This window comes from Puntigrus tetrazona, chromosome 4 (genome assembly GCF_018831695.1).
Source record: "Puntigrus tetrazona isolate hp1 chromosome 4, ASM1883169v1, whole genome shotgun sequence".
Lineage (NCBI taxonomy): Eukaryota > Metazoa > Chordata > Actinopteri > Cypriniformes > Cyprinidae > Puntigrus > Puntigrus tetrazona.
In genome coordinates, this window is record NC_056702.1 from 16,471,710 (window position 1) to 16,484,304 (window position 12,595).

At 39.7% G+C, this 12,595-nt stretch overlaps 1 protein-coding gene across 1 annotated transcript; it reads right to left on the reverse strand.

Annotated features, from left to right (window-relative positions):
• Positions 1-6,081: 6,081 nt before the first annotated feature.
• On the reverse strand, positions 6,082-11,467 carry LOC122342598 (E3 ubiquitin-protein ligase TRIM11-like). The gene is made up of 5 exons (XM_043236543.1): positions 11,307-11,467; positions 9,265-9,311; positions 8,958-9,094; positions 6,258-6,381; positions 6,082-6,182 (listed from the first exon to the last, which is right to left on the reverse strand). Exons 1-4 carry the CDS (start codon positions 11,465-11,467, stop codon positions 6,310-6,312), a joined length of 417 nt encoding a protein of 138 aa, XP_043092478.1. The 3' UTR covers positions 6,082-6,182; positions 6,258-6,309.
• Between the last annotated feature and the right edge of the window lie 1,128 nt (positions 11,468-12,595).

Genomic DNA, 12,595 nt, shown 5'->3' on the forward strand with positions numbered 1-12,595 from the left:
GGCAGATTCGTCTTTGTGTTGATTATAGGCAGTTGAATGGTAAGACACGGAAGGACGCGTTTCCCCTGCCCCGGATTGAGGAGTCACTGGATGCTATGTGTGGAGCCCAGTGGTTTTCCACTTTGGATCTTGCCAGTGGCTACAATCAGGTTCCGGTGGCAGAGGGAGATGAATGTAAGACCGCGTTCTGCACACCCTTTGGGTTATTTGAGTTTAATCGAATGCCCTTTGGGTTGTGCAATGCCCCTAGTACATTTCAACGCCTTATGGAGCGCATGTTTGGGGATCAAAGGTTTCAGACGTTGTTGCTCTATTTAGATGATATTATCATCTTTTCGTCCACCATTGCACAACATTTGGAGAGGCTGGAAATGGTTTTTGTCCGATTGCAACAGGAGGGGCTGAAGGCAAAATTAGAAAAATGTTGTTTTTTTCGACAAGTAAGCTACTTGGGGCATGTAGTGTCTAAGGAGGGGGTGTCTACTGACCCAGCCAAGATCAGTGTGGTGGCAGAGTGGAAGCGTCCAACCAATGTTGCAGAACTGCTGTCTTTCTTGGGATTTACTAGTTATTATAGACGTTTTGTAGAAGGATTTGCACGACTAGCAGCACCATTGCATCGTCTTGTTGCAGACTTAGTAGGGACAAAGAAGAAAAGCGGTTCTGGGAAGTCGATTGAGAGCTGTTGGTCGGTGGAGTGTGAGCAAGGGTTTCAAGATTTGAAACGCCGTTTGGTGACTGCTCTTGTATTGACGTATGCAGATTTTTCTCTCCCATTTGTAGTGGAAATCGATGTTAGCCATGCCGGATTAGGGGCTGTGCTTAGTCAAGAGAAGGAGGGCAGGCTGAGGCCAGTGGCATATGCTAGCCGGGGGCTTCGACCCACAGAAAGAAATATGCAAAATTATAGCTCCATGAAATTGGAGTTATTAGCTTTGAAATGGGCTCTAACTGAAAAGTTTAGGGACTATCTTTTGGGACAGAAGTGTGTGGTATATGCAGATAACAACCCCTTGAGCTATTTGAAGACTGCCAGGCTTGATGCTGTAGAGCAGCGCTGGGCTTCCCAGTTGGCAGCATTTGATTTTGACATTCGATATCGCCCCGGCCGTGCTAACGGTAATGCGGATGCTCTGTCTAGGCAGTACACAGTGGTTCCTTCTCCACCGCAAGATAGTGGTACTGCTCTGCCTGCAATGTTGGTTGAATTGTTGGACAGGGAGAGGCCAATGGGGGTTGCCCAGAACATAATTTCTGCTCTTCCTACCACTTCAAAGGTAGATTTACGACAGGCACAGGAGCAGGATCCAGTTATTGGTCCAGTGCTTGATTGTTTTTCCTCCAAAGTGTATCCAACTAAGGAACAGCGTCAGGCTATGTCTAAAAGGAGTTTGGAATTGCTTCGTCAGTGGAGCCGGTTGATTGAGAGAGGTGGGTTATTATATCGTCAAATGAAACTACCTGATGGGGGGGGAGATGTAGATCAGTTGGTGTTGCCTGGGGTTTTGCAGGGAGAGGTTTTTCAGCAGTTGCATGACCTTCATGGCCACCAAGGCAGGGAACGTACCTATGAGCTTATACGCAGTCGATGTTATTGGCCTGGGATGGAGGCTGATGTTCGGAAGAGTTGTCAAGACTGTAGTCAGTGTGCTGTTGCGAAATCGAATCGGCCGCCGACCCGTGCTCCTATGGGCCATTTGTTGGCATTTAGACCAAACCAAATCTTGGCGATTGATTTTACCACATTAGAGCGGGCTAGTGATGGTCGAGAACATGTCCTAGTGATGACTGATCTATTTAAAAATACACTCAGGCCGTGCCCACAAGGGATCAGAAGGTGACCACGGTAGCTAACGTCTTGATCTATGAGTGGTTTTATAGATTTGGTGTACCGTCGCAAATTCATTCAGATCAAGGTCGGAGTTTTGAGGGTGCTGTGGTTTCCCAGCTCTGTCAGATGTATGGTGTCCTGAAGACTCGCACTGTCCCATATCACCCTCAGGGAAATGGGCAGTGCGAGCGCTTTAATCGAACTCTTCATGACTTACTGCGTACGTTGTCCTTGGAGCAGAAAAGGTCATGGACCTGTCATATTGCACAGGTATGTTTTGCATATAATACAACTCCCCACCAGACCACTGGTGAGGCTCCATATTTTTTGATGTTTGGGCAGGTTCCCAGACTTCCGTGGACTTTCTGCTTACTGCAACGGCCAGTGGACAAATGAAAGACTGGGTGAGTGAACATAGAGATACACTTGAAGTAGTTTATACTAGAGTAAGGGCTAGGCTAGGTAGGGCTGCACAGCTCCGTAAGGAGCGCCATGAACGGGTAGGAAAGGAACTTGCCTTGCAAGAAGGGCAAGAAGTGTATTTGCGTGATTATGGCATTCGTGGCCGTCATAAAATACAAAATCATTGGTCCAGCACTGTTTACAAAGTAGTTAGAACTCCAAGAGGTGATGGTGGCGTATACATTATAGAGCAGGCTGACAATCCTTCTTGTGTAAAACGGGTGCATGGGTCCCATTTAAAGATGGTACCATACAGCGAATTCTCTGGCCAGATGGTTGATCCAGGGTTAGGGGTACTGGATGATGACATGAACGAGCAGCTAGCTTCCCCAAGGGCCATGGATGTGGATGACCTGGAGATAGCCCTGGTGGGGGATTCTCCTTTGGTTACAGGTGCAGTGGAAGTAGATTTGTTACAGGAGTTTGAAAGTTCAGGGGGAAGTCCTGTCGGGGTGGGGTGTGAAGGCCCTATGTCAGTGGATAATCCCCGACTTCAATAAGGGGGCGGGGGTAGGCGTCAAACCATTAGAACAACTGCTGGGAAACATTCAAACCCTTATCATTTGCCGAGAGCTGCAGCAATAGTTCAGAGTGTACATCTGGATAGAGAGCTGGTTAATGCTTCACTTCAATCTAGTCAGAACCAAAATTGCCCTTTTCGCCCATGGTTATAAACTGTATCATCGGGACGATGATAGAAAAGCCAGGGGTAAATGTAACTGGGTAGTCTTCTTGAAGGAGTTTTTAGTTTCATGGGGGGCGGGTGTTGTTCGGCGGAAGTGATGTTCATGGCCCTTTAAGAAGCGTGAAGATTCCCCTTTACTTCCGTTTTTCCTCTGGCATGGGATATGGGCCGTGTGTGAGTGCATGGTAAAAAGAAAAAAATCTTATGTGCGTTAAGCATTGAGTCTATGAGCCGTAGTAAACGCAGTAACTATTTCTGAGCGTGGGCCTGGGGATGTGCGACCGCATCAACGCAGTTTTGGGTACGTTAGCGTATTGACCTATAACGTCGCATTGTTTCAAGTGAGGGCAATTACTAATAGTGCCGCTTCTTTTAGTTCAAGCCGGGTAGGAGTTGTGGATTATTCACTATCCGTATTGCGAGTCCGTTAGCTGTGCTGCCGGTAAGTGCTTATATCTTTTAAGTTGGTTGTTAATTAAAGATGCCATTTTAATACGTTAGCGTGCGTGTTTAATAACTATTGAATAATTATTTTATAGAAAGTTGCTCGCTGCTGTTTTGCTGCTGTGAGCTGGCCTGACGGCGCTGCTGTACCGCGACATAGTTCGCGTTCTAGAAGACATTTGATTGAGTGTGTGTGTGGGTGCGAGTGTGCGTGCGTGTTGCACAAGGACTAATTACTTGCGTGATTACGAGAGTGTGGAGATAAGATGATTTAGTCTTTTCTTTTATTTTCTTTTTTTTCTTGTTGTTGGGTTAATTAAATTGTATTCTTTAGTTTTTTTCTTTTGTATTGTGTTTATTTTGTTGGTTGAATTGTGAGTAATAATTGTTATCTGACCTTGTCAATTTCCTTATAGACAACAAGGACGATCATCTCTGGGGAGGGTTTGCTTTTGTTTTTGGTTTGCGGTGTGTTTGGTTATTTGTTTGGAGTGGGGATATTTTTATTTCTATTTTTTTCATTGTGGGAGGGGGTTCATTTATATTGCATTTTGGTTTTTGGGTTTTTTTTTTGCTTTTCCTCCCGATTGTTGGGTCGTCGAGAGATATCGATGTTGTATATGATTGGTGGTCACTGTATAACCATTTTATGAAAACAATTGTATTAAATCGGTGATGTGATGTGTTTTGTATGATTTTACCTAGTAGTACTGTAGTACTGACCTTATACATAATTTTATCTTACTCCAATCTTTCGTGATTTTATTTATATTTATTAAAATGTAACTGCTGATCCCTCTAGTTGTGATTAAATTTGGATCATTAATTAACTATAATACTTCCTAGTTTTGACTTATCGTTCGTTAGGAGTCTGGGTCACTTAGAGACCTTGTTTGGCCAGAACAGACTCACGACACATCTGGGCTAGTCCAGGTCTTAGTCAGAGGCTACCCCGTAGATCGCTTACCTTAATGCAGCCATCTCCTCGATAGACTCAAAAAGAGTAATTTTTTATGCGTTCCCTAAGTAATAGCATGCTAAGCCAGTTTGGTGGCCAGAAGTCAAGATCTCAAGACGGCTCCATCCATCGATCGTGGATCTGACTCACCCTAGCACGCCAACAATGCGGAAAACCTCAGAAGTCACTAACCTACTAGAAAAGTTATTTCAGACAATATAAAAAGTTAACCAAGATTAACATTTATTTTGCCAGGCAAGAACAGTTTCCAAATTGGTATAATTCATAAACATTTGCACAACTGATCAGCAGTACAAAAATAACACGAAACAAAATAAAACGAACTTAAAAGGTCAGTATACCTGGTCTTTATAAAGTACATAGTGCAGTGTATGAGTACACACACCACACTACGGGCTGATCTGGCTACAGAATCGCGCCTTGTTGTGTTTTGTCACTTTCCTTATATACTCAGACCAGACAAAGAGATGCCAAATGTAATTGTAAAAACCTTTTGGTGTTTAGGTTCCCGTGCTCCAGTGTCACACCTGGCTGGAACACGTTTAGAGACCCAAAAGGAGGACACACCTCCTTCTCAACAGAACACAGTTCTTAATCTTCTCCATAATCAAGTAATTATATATTTAATATTATATAATTATATAATATTAAATAAGTGATTACTGTGATATTGAGACCAATTTACCAATCGCACTGAGACCTTTCAAATGAGACCAAACATGAGAGTGAAGAACAATAGGTTCATAAGACACATGACATATAATGCCTTTTTCTTAATGAACTCTAAACCAAGTCTTTTGGGCAGAAGGAGGGGAAGCAGGAAGAGCAGAGGTGAAGAGGGTGTCATAAACACAACAGGGGGGGTGGGGTGTTTACTCTCTTTTGAAGTCCTTTTGTTCCTTTGGATATCCCTTCTCAGATCAGTCTTATTGCATTTACAGGTTTTGATTCACCTCCTTACAATACATTATCGATATAAAAAACTGGATGATGAGTAACTTCTTAATGCTAAATTTAGAAAAAATGGAGGTGCTAATAATTGGACCTAAAACCCCCACATATAAATAATACTTGATAGCTGCTCTGTTAATTCTTCATCATCAGTTAGGAACCTAGGTGTGCTGTTTGACAGCAATCTTTCCTTCGAAAACCATGTTTCCAGCATCTGTAAAACTGTGTTTTTCCATCTTAAAAATATATCTAGATTACAACCTATGCTTTCAACCTCTAATGCAAAAATATTAATTCATGCGTTTATGACCTCGAGGTTAGATTATTGTAATGCTTTATTGGGTGGTAGTTCTGAACGCTTGATAAACAAACTTCAGCTAGTCCAAAACACAGCAGCTAGAGTCCTTACTAGAACTAGGAAGTATGATCATATTAGCCCGGTTCTGGCTAAAATTTTAAAATCTTATTAATTACCTATAAAGCCCTGAATGGTTTAGCTCCTCAATACTTGAGCGAGCTCTTATCACATTATAGTCCTGCCCGTCCGCTGTGTTCTCAAAACTCTGGCCATTTGATGAATATCAAAATCAACTCTGGGCGGCAGATCCTTTTCCTATCTTGCACCTAAACTCTGGAACAATCTCCATAACTCTGTTCGGGAAGCAGACACACTCTGTGTGATAAAGTAAGGATGTGAGATACATTAAGATGAATAACCATACCACAAGGTTTTGTTTGAAATAACTTTATTTGTTTCTTTTTATTTTTCTAAGTCACAAGGAAGTTGCACATTCGAGTGTGACTTATGTTTTGGTGGTGGTTTCTGAGTTCTGTAAAACAAGAGAAAATTGGACAGTTAAACAAATAACATTTGAGTAATTAATTTGTGGTTTTCTTTGTCTTACCTTTCCCTTTGGTGCTTCCTAGTAGGAGGGGCCGGCCCGCAAACAGGAAGCCCTATTTATTCCATCCATGGAAAGGGAGGAGTCTGTTCCACACCCATGTGGATATTGTTTTTCTTTTGTATGTCTTTTGGACAAATATTTGTATAGGGAAAGAAGTGAAAACAGTTCAAGATGTTAATGGTGTTGTTTGTATCATCAACGTGTAAATTTTTCAGTGAAGCAGTTTTAGAGGAAACTGTGGGATTGGGCTATTTGAAATTTAGGGGAGGTGCATCACCTATAAAAGGCTAACTGTTGTTCCAAGACAGAGAGAGACAGAAGGGGATGCTGAGTTGGAGTGGTAGCCAATTTTTCTCCTGATGCCCTTGTAAAGTGCAAGCCTTGATGTGAATTTTTGTTGTTTTGATTTATTTTGTACTTTGTTTTTCTGGTTTCTATTTTTTTTTTTGGAAAATCATTGCAAAAGCTTGTTCCTATGCTGAATGCACTTTTGGAGCTGTTAATTAAATCCATTTTTTTTTCTTGAAACTTCAGAGTTCTGTGCCTGATTTACTGCCCACTCACTGCTATGATCAATCACACTCTGCCAGTTTAAATCTAGATTAAAGACACATCTTTTTAACTTAGCCTACACATAACACACCAACACATTTTTTATTAATCAAATCCATTAAAGGATTTTTAGGCTGCATTAATTAGATCTGCTGGAACCAGGAACACTACTGCCAAAAACACGATGTACTTGTGACATCGTAAAAAGAGTGGCATCTACACTAATATTAGTCTTGTTTCTTTTTTAATCTGTTTCACAGTTTGTATCCAGACTAGATGGTGGATCAGCACCCAGAGATTATGTTCATCAGAGACCAGAACACCTAGATGCACTCTGTGGACTGATCACCAGATCCTGATGCACACACACACTAAGTAATTTACACTATTTACATTGACACAGCTGCATTTAAAATTGAACTGGAAGTTAAGTGCTGGGCGTCTGGTCAGAGGAGAACTGCCCCCAACTGAGTCTGGTTTCTCCAAAGGTTTTTTTTTCTCCATTCTGTATGGATGGGGTTTTGGTTCCTTGCCGCTGTTGCCTCTGGCTTGCTTTGTTGGGGACACTTAACTTCTAGTGATTGTCGTTGAATTGATTACAGAGACCGTCTCTGCATTTAATAACAAATTGTTCACTCTCGTCATTATACATCCCTGTCATTGTCATTATTCTACTTCAGTACAGTGCTTTGATGCAACCTGTGTTGTTAAAAGCGTTATTTAAATAAAAATGATTGATTGATAATTCGTTTCCACCTCTCTTTTCTGATGTTCCTACTAGAACTCATGTCATTGAACATGACATTAATGTTGGTATGGCTCAACCTGTGAAACAACATCCATACCGTGTAAATCCTATGAAGAGGAAATAACTACAGAAAGAGGTAGCAAGCTTACTTGCTTGCTCATAAGTTGGCAGAACCCGGTTTTAGTTCTTGGAGTTCTCCTTGCATATTAGTGAGTAAAACTGACGATTCTTACAGATTTTGTACAGACTACAGGAAGCTTAACTCCTTGACAAAGCCTGACTGTTACCGTTTGCCCAGAATCAACGACTGTGTAGACTGAGTGGGTTCTGCACAGTTTGCCAGTAAATTTGATCTTCTGAAAGGTTATTGGCAGGTGCCGTTAAAATCTTATGCTAGAGAATTATCTACATTTATTACCCCTGATAGTTTTCTACAGTATACAGTTATGCCTTGACTCGGCAGGCTCAAACATACTGTGACATTCGGGTCTGTTGGGAAGGGAGGATCTTCAACTCCCACCTCCACAGAGCTTTGACCGAATGCCAACGGGGGCTGGAGACATTGAGTCAGAGTGAACTATGTTCTATGCTTCCATTGTCGACGCAGCCATTCAGAGCAGTGAATAACATAAAATAAAATAAATAAAATTCAGTATTCAATAATAATAATGATATCAATAAGTCAAATCAAAGCCAAATGTATATTTTATTTTATATTAAAAAAAAGATTTAAATTACAATTTTAATGAAAAAATGTTACATTTTATTGTATTTTAACTATACACACACACACACACACACAGGCACACACACACACTGATCTTTCTATTTCTGACACATTTATTCTCTTATCTATTTTTTAGATTAATTATTTATTAATTAAGTATTAATGTCTTGAAGAGACTCATAACATCTCACTGTTTCTGATTCATCATGCAGCTCAAAGCATTATGGGTAGAATCTCATCAGTCTCTTCTGATTTATCAACACAGTTTCACTGAGGATCCATAACCAACATAAAACCCAGGATAGAGTATCTGAGTGAATGTGGTCTGGACTGTGTGGATGAGTCTCATTGTGTCAGAGACGCTAAAGAAGGACAGAGTTCCTGCACTCTCATCGACATATACTCCTACTCTGTAGATATCTTTATACTCTCCTGTTCTTTTTCTTCTGATGCTGATGGGCTTCACAGAGAGATCAGTATTTATCTCATTGTGTCTGAATGAATAACTGTCAGGAGAGCCATACAAACTCCAGGACTGATCATTAGATCCAAACAAACACTCTTTACCCCGTCTCTTCCTCCTGATGTTCTTATATGACACTGATATAAACACATCTCCACTCCACTCAGTCTCCCAGTAACAACGTCCACACACACTCTCTCTACACAACACCTGAGATGCTTCATCAAATCTGTCTGGATGATCAGGATACGACTGAGACTCTTCCACACACGTCACCGCTCTGTTCTCCTCAGACAGAATGAGTTCAGTGTGTGCTGTGTTTGGATCCAGTGTGAAAAAACACATCCCTGAACACAAGAACAGAGACATTAGTAACACAACAATCACTACAGTGTGTGTGTGTGAGTGTGTCTGTGTGTGAGTGTGTGTGGTGGGTGTGTGTGTGCGTGATGTGTATGTGTGCATGTATATGTGTGGTGTGTGTGTGGTGTGTGTGAGTGTGTGTGTGTAGACGTACATTTCTTTGGTCCTTCTGTAATCCTGGTTTCTCCTCCATGATCAACTCTACAAAACACACACAGAGTCAGTCAACAACAAACTGTTGCTATGCAGTTGCTAAGGCTGTTGTTGTTCCGTTGCTAGGGTACATGGAGTGGTTGCACCCCACACACACTTTCTCTCTCTTCTTTCTGGTCATTTCCACCCCCGTGCAGATTCTTTAGTGCCTTGGCATTTTTAGGATTTTTGTTTTTTACAAGTTACAACCAGTAATTTTGTGTGTCATGTTTATTTTGATTTTATTTACATAGTAATCAATGTAATATTATGATAGGAGCACATAATCACCTTGTATAATCTCTGATCATCAGAAACAAAACCACAATTGTATTACTGCCATTTGATGTAAATTTAACACAAAATGTTTTTTATGAGAATTTTAAATTGTTTTAGAATTTCTAGGTTGAGGAAAAAAAAGATTAATAATCTACCTCACAAAAAAGTAAAAAGAGCTCTTGTTAGATCACATTAAGGATAAGGTTTCTTTTTTTATGTATTTAATTTTAAGTGTTTTTATATGAACTATATGCATGCATTATGTACACATGATAGAAATATGACTTTAGTTCCATCAGAAATTAAGAGACTGGCTGTCGATTTCTATGTGGACTTCTATACCAAAGAGTGTACAGGACATCCTGAGTACTTCATGGAAACTTAGACTCTGATCTGACTTTTAAAGAAGTTACAAATGCATTCAATTAACTTTCATCAGGGCTCTCATTTATAAAACTCTGTGTAGATTTCATACTAAAAGCTCAAAAGCTAGATTTTTCACAAAACTGTTCAGATTTATAAAAGCATGGGCACGCCAGAATAAAGTTTAATTGTAATTTTTGGAGAAAGGTTATTGTAGCGAAGTGAAAAGAGGGATAAAACAAGATTGTCATATGTCTGGTCAGCTGTATGCTTGGGCAATAGAGCCTTTATTTTTAATAAATGATCAGGTGTTTTAGTAAGAAACCAGGAGCTGAAGCTATTTAGCTCTCGTTCTATTCAGATGATATAACTGTTTGTAACTCCTAACCAGCAGAGGGAGCCCTTGCCCGAGTACTAGCTGGACTCACATCTTCTGCTTCTTCAAACTCACCATTTTCCCATTGTTAAAATAGCAAGTGGATTTGGACACGCGCTGAGTGCACCATGCGCTGCAGACTTTGCGTTTAGATCGTTAAAACTTGGCCCTATGTTTTGTTTTTTTCTTGTAGTTTCTGTTTGTGTAGATGTGAGTACATGTACACGTTTTTCCCTCATCGTTGTAACACACTGCTTTTTGAAGGTTCTCTGAAAACATTTCAGCTGTTATTTAACTTTTACTGAAAAAGATAATCACAGATTCATGTAGTTTGTCAAAATGATCATCGATCACATTTAGTCAGCTTTGAGAAAACTCTCCTCAGCTAGCATGTCTTTTTAAAGCAAAAAGCAGTCTTGTCACCTTGTCTTGTGCTTTAAAAGCTTCTGCACGTCTTGTGTCTTGGAAGTGGACAATGCCAGCTATATTGACAAAATGTATTTTGGGTTCAGATGGAATAGCACATGGCACTATGATCTCTTGAAGCATCTTGGAGACATTGTTCTCCACAGTTCTTCTGGATTTAGTCTGAATCAGTTTGTTTTGTTTGTCATTGTCATTCCAGACTGACTGGATAATCTTCAGATCAGATCTGTGTGGAGCACTGACTATTGTCAAACACAAATCTCACTGACTTATCACAAGTAATGGCTAAATTAATGTTTGGAAAAGTAAACTATTATTCCTTAATGACACACTACAGCAGAATATAGAAATAACATGTAGAAATAATAATGGCTAGTGAAAATACTAGAGACTTTTGCACAGTACAATATATATACGGATGCATGATAACGATTGGCTGATATGTAATGTGCATTTTGTCAGTAAAGCCAGTTCTGTAATCAATGGTAAATGCAATCAGGTGCGTGATTTCTCACTGATATGTAAAATGAAAAATGAAAATGAAAAATTCAGTGAAATACTTCAGTTTGTCCAATGAGCAGGTTGAGTCCTCTATTTTTTCAGAGAGCAGCTTCACTCCTGAATCTCCAGGATGATTGTAGCTCAGATCCAGCTCTCTCAGGTGTGAGGGGTTTGAAGTCAGAGCTAAAGACACATAACCACAGCCTTTCTCTGTCAGCATACAGCCAGACAATCTGAAAACACAGCAGTGATCCTTTTATTCATTCATGAAATATCCATTTCAGCCATGAATTATTCCTTTAGAATCATGACATCTGACGCAATTTTGTACATTTTCTTGCTTACACTCATTACTTAAGAAACCAGCTTCTGTTTGTTCTTAAAGGCTGACTAATTCCAGGATAGTCTCATGTAGCCAGACTTTCAGACAGTTTTCATGCAACATCACAGCCTTATAGAAACGCTCATATGGCTTTGCTTCACTCAACACCAGTTATTTTTAAGTAATAAAGTCGTTAAGCCCAGATATTAAAAGGGAAAATTCAGTAAACACCTTATTGAATATGTATATTTTGACAAGACAAGACAAGAAGATGAACCCACAATATAAATGACAAAAAAAAAAACTATGCAGTATTAATATGACAAATACTGAATTTAATCTTTTATTATTACTCTTTTAAATATACCATGGCACTTTAAGTGTTTCTACAATGTTTTGTCTCACTGTTTATTAAATAAAATATTGACGCAAATCCTTAATATGGATCGCACGTTTGTTCTGCAGTTTTATGGATGTTTTGTCATCCAGGTATTCAAACCGGTCACATTAGGTTTTTTTTTTTCTCCATTCTGTATGGATGGGGTTTTGTTTCCTTGCCGCTGTCGCCTCTGGCTTGCTTTTTTGGGGACACTTAACTTCTAGTGATTATCGTCGAATTGATTACAGAGACCATCTCTGCATTTAATAACAAATTGGTCACTCTCGTCATTATACATCCCTGTCATTGTACTCTTCTACCTTATACTGTACAGTGCTTTGATGCAACCTGTGTTGTTAAAAGCGCTATATAAATAAAAATGATTGATTGATTGATACTGTAAATATTCCATAATTTTATGTTTAAAAGTAGTTTTCCACATATCAGCCACAAAACTTATTGCGAATTTAGGTAAGTGCCTATTAACAACTGAATTAATTTAATTTAATAAATCGTTTGACCTGACCATCACAGGTGCAGTTCAACAATTTATTAATGAAATTATTGCATTTTGACTCAATATAAATGTTACCTGTTCAAAACTGTCTCTATTGTGTAACAGTACATGCCAAGTCACATGGGAACAA

Excerpts from the sequence above, each read along its gene's own strand:
- LOC122342598 (XM_043236543.1), bottom strand. The coding sequence starts at position 11,467 with ATGCTGACAGAGAAAGGCTGTGGTTATGTGTCTTTAGCTCTGACTTCA. Across the intron at positions 9,095-9,264 it reads TACAGAAGGACCAAAGAAAT|GGATGTGTTTTTTCACACTG; the intron begins GTACGTCTACAC and ends TCTTGTGTTCAG. Across the intron at positions 6,382-8,957 it reads GATTTGATGAAGCATCTCAG|ACATACAAAAGAAAAACAAT; the intron begins GTGTTGTGTAGA and ends TTTGTCCAAAAG.